We start from the raw sequence: 7822 nt of genomic DNA, 5'->3' as shown, positions 1-7822 counted from the left end.
GGCCAAGCATGCCGAGGAGTCCAAGATGGCTAAGAAGAAAAACGCAGAACTGCTCGAGCAGAACACCAAGCTGGCCGAAGAGCTGAAGCAGTTCCATGCTTCTTTGACCAAAGCCATTGGAGAAAAAGAGAAGTTCAAGGAGGCTTCTAAACTTAACTTCCAGAAGCCAAAAAGAAGCTTGAGGATGAGCTGGTCGCTAGCAGAAAGGAAACTGAAGGGCTGGAGAGGCGCATCAAAGAGCTCGAGGAGACAAATGCCAGCAACTTGGAGAGGTATAATTGTCATAAGTTATGTAATCTTCTCTCATCTTTTTCCTTCACTTTGGTAATATCATTTGTTAATATTATATATATTTTGTGTCATTTTAATTGTAATCATCATTCTTTCTTTATATATTTCCAACATAAATCTTATAAAAATCAATAATGTTTAATAAATATACTCTTAAAAAAATAATAATAAATATACAATAATTTTATTAGAATGAAAATTTAAATAAATAGTCAACGTGATTTAGTTGGTCAACTTATTAATAAATTATTATTTAATAATAGAATACTTATTATTGTATTAAATTCAAAATTATATTATATTATATATTAAATTTTATATAAAATTTATTATAGTTTAAATTTTATTGACACAACTTTTCTTATTTTATAGAATTTTTTCTGATTGTATTAAAATATTACAACAAAAATTTAACTATATTAATTGTTTTTGAATGGATGATTGGTGTTCTAGTACTTTTCAGTCGTTTTAAATTCAATCACAAGTATACATTATAACATTAATTTATTTTTTGGGTGCAACTAGAATAGTGTGAGCTCCAATTTACATATTTGCGGAGTTATAATTCTAATTTTTTATATAATGGTATTAGTTGATAACTATAGTTTTTTATATGATAGTATTAGTTGTAGTTAGAGTATAAATCTTACACATTTTTTAAAAATTTGAAATAATTTAGAATGTCAAAAATAAAATCTAAAATAATTTACACAGAATATTACACACTTGATAAAAATAAAAAATGTAAACTCTATTTTCAATACCATAAATTATTATAAAATTTTCAAAATATTTACTCTAATTACAATGAACAAAATCAATATAAAAAAAAACAGAGTTGTAATTTTCATACTTGTTTAAACTGGAGCAAGTAGCCAATTCCCTATTTTTTTATATTAGAAGACTAATGTGGGATCCATAAACCGGGATAAATAACCTATAGGATGCGGTGAGAGGAGGACAAAGGATGTGAGACAACGAAATGTCATCTTTGCTTTTGTTCTTGAAATCTAAGGGTTCTGATGACGTCGTACGGTGACACGTGGCGACATCAGATAAACTACGCGGACATAAATGTCTGCCTCAAATAGTGACGCGTGTCTTGCAAAAACGACAACATTAACCGCGTTATCGCTTAGAAAAAAGAGAAATAGGCCAGATTGCCCCTCTCTACAAGTTGCACAAGACAAGTGTGCTCAAAATTACACTCAACGGTTCTCGACCATGAAATTACCATCCTATCCACTTCTACCTCCACTAATTTACCACACTATGCTCTGGTGCTCACCGAAAGTCATTAAATTCTCCTTTTCAAGTTTTTGGAATTCCAAAATACCAATTTACCCTCATCTAGCTTCCCGTACACGAAATTGATATTTGTAATGTGACCTTTGATCTTTCTTACACACCGCGGCTTTTTCTCACCGTACAAGCCGCGCCAACCGAAACGCAGGTTTTTATTAAGGTATGAACAAAAATAATAACCAATTCAACCCTACAGAAGTTTTTTCTAATCCCTAGGCAAAAAGTCAAGGACATTTTCGTCAAATAACATTAACGGAGACAGATCCTCCGTATCACGGTGGAGTAACAAGTTAACAATCACTTTGGTGACTTTGTCGTCTTTAACGAAAATAATTGTGGGCATTTTCGGCACGGCGGAAAAAAAGAAGTTTCAATCATACGGTGTCGTTTTAACCCCAGAATCTAACCGGCTCGTTCAAAGTTCAAACCACTGACACACCATTATCGATTCCAAACATTTTCCTTTTCCGAGGGAGAGATAGATAATAATTCTGACACGTAAGACTTACAGGTGGCAATATAGTCCTAGTCAGCAGAGAGCTCTCATCTTCTGTCTTTATATTCCCACGCTTCTGCTGCCATGTCTCTCCATCGCTCTCCTAAGAAAGTAAAACCCAAAGCCAAACGGAACGAGTTCTCAATTTCTCTCTCTTTTAGATTTTCAAAACTTACCGCCGGTGGGTATTCGCCGAGAAATGAAGGTTCCGGTTACCCGAGCTGATTCAAGTACTGGTGCGATACATTTAAATTGTCATGACGTCTTATAGTATTGTACTCTCGCGTATCACGGGGAATCTCTAACCATTTTATCTGAAGCAAAAGCGACTTTAACTTGGCAGAGTTTTGAAGTTATTCCATACTTGGTTTAGCAATCAGAGGTGGGAAAGCCTTATATAACATTTTATATACATATATATATATATATAAATATAAATATATATAAACACACAGAGACTTGAACGAGCCTTTGTCTGGTTTTTGAGCCTCGAATTTTGCTCAACTGCGTCATTTTTTGCAAAATTGTGGATCTCTGAGTCGATTCTGTACGTAGCTCTGATCGATGAAGGTGATGCATAGTTTTCAATGTCGGTTTTGGTAAAAGCGTAGGCTTTATTGTGTGACTCTCATAATTTTTCCTTTTTGAGTTCCACTTGGTATTTCTATTTTTTTTTTCTTTTATAAAATTTTGGGTTTCGGTATTTTGTTAGAGAGTGGTTTTAGTTCGTTCCTTCTTGGTTTCTGAAGTGTAATACTCTGAGGAAAAATCCATATTTAGGAGTTGGATAAAATAGATATATCGGTCAAACTTTGACTTTCAAACTCAAAAAACCTGCTCAGTTTCTTTCTGGTCTGAAAATGGAGTTCAGAAGATAGATTTTTCTAAGATCCGAGGTACTGCCGATCGAGAGAGAAAGAGCTTTCGTAGTGATTTTGTTCATGCCATTCACGATGAAGATCCAGCCAATCGATTATCACACTCAGGCTGAGGAGCCGACTCGGTTAATCGAACCAGCTAAACCGGTGGTGAAGACGTCGCGGTTCAAGCGACTCTTTGAGCGGCAGTTCACGAGTGTCTTGAGACTTTCTGCGCCTGCGCCGTTGGTTGAGAAGGCCGGCAGCGGAGACGAACCGCATTTCATCAAAGAAGCGAACAACAACGGCTCCGGCGAGCTGCAGTTCGAGCCAAGCTCTGTGTGCTTAGCGAAGATGGTTCAGAATTTCATTGAGGGAGGTGGTGGAAACGAAAAACAATTTTCTGCGCCAAAGTGTGGCCGGAGTCGCTGCAACTGCTTCAACGGGAGCTGTAACGATGGTTCCGAAGACGATTTGGACTTGTTCAATGGTATCGGTCACGATTCCAATTTCTTCAATTCTGGAGAGGGTTGTGAAGCTCTCAAGGTAAATTGATCCGAGTATATGATCGAATTTTTCGTTTGATTATAATAATAAAAAAAAAAATTAAAAAGCAGACGAGCTGTTCTTCGTTTCTGAACATTTATTTTCTATGGTTAGGGTTTGGTTCTTTGCTCGAGTGTCAGCGAAAGGAATTTGTTAGCAGATACTGCTAGAATCGTTGATCGGAACAAGATCTGTAAGCGTAAAGACGAAATTTGCAGAACGATCGTTACTGATGGATTATTGGCTCTCGGATACGACGCTTCAATCTGCAAATCTCGTTGGGAAAAATCCCCCTCCTATCCCGCCGGTACTTTTTTTTATCTAATATTTCCAAAATAATCGTTTGGATATGTAATGTTTGGTTGCTGGGAAACACGGAAGGAAAATCCAATTTAATTCATCTTCCTTTTTCTGACATAAGGAATAAAATAAATTTTAAAATATATATATATAAAAAAATCAATGCTAAATTTCCTGAAGAAAAAAAAATCCAGTTTAATTAATTTAATTTGTCTGTATGTATATATGTACAGGAGAATACGAATACATAGACGTTATAATCGACGGCGAACGATTGATAATCGACGTTGATTTCAGATCAGAGTTTGAAATCGCTCGACCAACCAAGACCTATAAGACAATTCTCCAAACCCTACCGTACATATTCATCGGAAAAGCCGACCGGCTCCAGAGGATTATTCCGGTGGTGGCGGAGGCGGCGAAGCAGAGCTTAAAGAAGAAAGGAATGCCTGTTCCGCCGTGGAGAAAGGCTGATTACATCAAAGCCAAGTGGCTGTCTTCTCACACACGAAACGCTCCTCCCTGCTGCGGCGGCGAGTCCGGTCCGAGTTATCGATGCTGTAACTCAGTGGATAAGAAGACCGAGTCGGGTGAGGTGGACGAGGAAAAATCGAAAGCTCTGAAGGAATGGATAGTGGTGCCGAGACAGCATATTGGTTTTGGGGTGAAGAAGAAGGTGACTGGTTTGGCTTCTGTCATGGCCGATGAGCCATGAAAATTTTGATTTTTGATCTTTTTTTTTTCTTTAACTGTGGAAGAATCACGTTCGTATATGGCTCTGCCTATGTGATAGTACTGCTGTAACATGTCGATCCCCTTCTGTTTTTTTGTTGTAAGGGTCTAATTTTACTTAATATCAACAAATTAGCATAGAATATTATATACAGTTTGATAATAAAGAGAAAAACAATAATAATGAAAGTTACGTGTTTTGTATATTTGTTTTTCCCATTTGGGTCAAGTTTTGTATTTGTATGTATATTTTGAGTGAATTGTTCTTTTTATTTCTAACCTTTGGATGGGATATATTAGTGTAATATTGCAGTTTTCGTATAATCTTGATTGAATTAAAGATGTGTACCAAACTTCTCACCACACCAAATAAAGGAAAGTAAGATATGATAACGAACAAGAAAAATAGGTCCCCAAATTTGTTCAATATATTCACAAGGTCTTGTTTAATATCAGCATTATTATTTGGCAACAAACTGTGCTTACATGTGGTTGATACATGTAAATAAGAAATGGAAAATTTGAACAATTCAAGTAAATTACATAAATAGATCCAGGATTCTTAAAGATGATTTGTAGCTGTATATAACTTTATTGTTTCAATCGGTTAGAAATTGAAAATTGGACCTGGGCATTGTAATTTTTTTATTAATTATATAATCTTTATTCAAATATAGTTTTATACTGTTTAAAAAAAATGCTTAACTATTATTTTCCGTTGAACAATTCGGTGGGTAACGATGAGCGTCGTCTGTCTTGTTTAGTTTAGTCGTTTTCCGGTCAAAGACATAAGCTCAACGTTTTGTTCCTTCGGTTATAATAATAGCGTTAATCCTCAACACCTGGCGCATAAAAAGAATTTGCTATATACTTTATACTAACGTGCACCGAGTTTTGTCGTTTGCGTGCCTCGTACTGAACCGGGTTCACTCAGCCATCTCGGAAACTACCATCTTTATTCTTTAAGCTTCAATGCATAGGCCTTTTTTCTCTTGCAATTTTTTAATTATATTTTATACATAATTTAGTATTATTAAGCATCACACTCAATCATTGCGATTGTAAAATTTTTAGTAATAAACACTTATTAAATATTAAATTTGTGATTGCTCTTCTTATCCATATCTTTTTTTTTTCTTTTCTTCCTTTTTTTTCCTCTAAGAACAATTCCAATGATAAACGTTATTTTATTATTGTACCAACATCAAAATAATAAATTTTTAGCACTATATTTTTTTTATTCTAATCATAATACTCAAAATTATATTCTCTAATAAAATATAATATATTCTTGCTATTATATTTGATAAATATATTATATATTTTAAAAGTTATATTAATAATATTATTATATTATAAATTAATTTTGTCGTTATCTACCATTGCATACTATGTATGGTGTGGCACTATAAACAATCTTATATTATTGTGATATTTATCATTCGGTTTTTGAGTATAAGGGATATCAAAGCAAATTTGGTATTTTGCAAGTTGGAGTTGCCCTAAATACAATAAATTTTCTCTTTTTTATTTATTTTAAATATTTTGTAAAATAAAAAGGAAAATAAAGTGGGCCCGAATTGTAACATAATTGCTTTGTGTGGGGTCAAAATGATAATAGTATAAATAACAGCTAATATTATGAAGCAATGTCTAATTGTGTTTACGTGGTGAAAGGAACCTATCAACTACTAAAATATTCTATTGCACTGAAAACCCTTTAGCTTGTTTATCGAATTCTGTTTTAATTGTAGTTAGATATAATTGCAAATTGAACAATGAATTTTGATTATTTTTTAACTTATCTGTTTTTTCTTCCAAATTTTTGGATGGAAATTAGCTTACTTAAGAAAAACGTTACTTTCTTATCCATTTTGTACGTGGATCTTAGTAAGAGCAAGCCCAAATTGTTTACTTTTGTTTCTTTTCAATGAAAATGCAAGTTACAAAGATATTATAAGTACAATTTCTTTGTCAATTTTTATTATTATATTCTATTTTTTATCAATTTTATTATTATATTCTTTGAATGACAAATACTAAGACTATATTAGGCTGATTGATATTTAGCTTGTTTTATTTTTACTATAATTAATAATGGATTTGGGTTTCCAATTTATAGATTTTATTTTTATGGATCAACAATGTATACGGCGCCACATTGAATATGCAAGTCTTTGGTCGGACAAGTAATTAATATGACCAATTAAATTAGTAGATCTGAAATTACAAGTAGTTTTAACTATTGTTATATTTTTAAATAAAAAAAGGAATCGGATTAGAATCCACCCTAAACCACATAGTTTATTACCAATTGGGATTTGATATGAGGCTTATTATATAGAAATGTTGGAAGTGAAAAGCAACACAAAGATGTTACTTATACGTTAATAAACATACGTTTGTTAATGAGAGTATCTATATATACACAACAAATAATTGATATTATAGACATATACGAAAGTTTGCAATTCAAATTAAAATTCTTATTTCTTATTTTTTTTAGCATGTTCAATAGATCAATGCAATAAAATAATAAGAGCGCTATACCTTAAAAAATGAAATCGAACTTTATTTTCCAATTGATTAGAGCATGTTTTATGGATCAATGACATGAATGGGGTATTTGGTATAAGGTAAAGTGAATGTGGGAATGTGAATCTAAAACACTTTTCATGTTTGGTTCAAATTTTTAGGGAATAAAGTTAATAATTTTTGTGGGTTCTACATGTCTTTTAAGAGTAAAGTAAATTATTTTATACATTTAGGTTTAATATCACCTCTATTCTAAGTTCATCTACACTTTTCAATGAGATTCAACTACTCAAAACAAACACTCCGGAAATATAAAATTAAAACAAATGTGTCCCCATATTTTATTAAGTGTAGAATTATTTTTTTCAAATTTAGAGATCGCATATAATATCGATATATATCATTTTTGGACAAAACATATAAGTGACAAAATTATCGTACGTAAAAACTTATGCAATTGTTTTTGTTGTAAAATCCATATACAACCCCGAAACTAGAGCTAAAAAAGTCAAGTGAAAAAAAAAGATTCGAACTGAATAAAGTTCATCTAGTTTAAGAATTAAAACAAATTACATACACAATACATGATAATTTGTCAATGGTAACCATCTCAACTTTTAAACTTTCTTATTACAGAAGTAATGGAACACTCTATATATACGAAGATCAATAATTGAACAAAGAATTCATACAAATTTACCCTCACTCAATAGATAGCTTAATTAAGCACTTTACAAAATTTGAACTCAAAATAATTATC

The 7822-nt window shown here is 32.6% G+C and overlaps 1 protein-coding gene across 1 annotated transcript; it reads left to right on the top strand.

Moving 5' to 3' along the window:
* The first annotated feature begins 2174 nt into the window (after window positions 1-2174).
* LOC133791181 (uncharacterized) lies at window positions 2175-4733 on the top strand. Its single transcript, XM_062229106.1, has 3 exons — window positions 2175-3495; window positions 3610-3802; window positions 4029-4733. The coding sequence occupies exons 1-3, from the start codon at window positions 3034-3036 to the stop codon at window positions 4508-4510; spliced, it is 1137 nt and encodes a 378-aa protein (XP_062085090.1). The 5' UTR covers window positions 2175-3033; the 3' UTR covers window positions 4511-4733.
* Window positions 4734-7822: the final 3089 nt, after the last annotated feature.

Source organism: Humulus lupulus, chromosome 1, assembly GCF_963169125.1.
Source record: "Humulus lupulus chromosome 1, drHumLupu1.1, whole genome shotgun sequence".
NCBI lineage: Eukaryota > Viridiplantae > Streptophyta > Magnoliopsida > Rosales > Cannabaceae > Humulus > Humulus lupulus.
The sequence above is the reverse complement of the archived record's forward strand: the minus strand, read 5'-3'. Positions and strand labels throughout refer to the sequence as shown.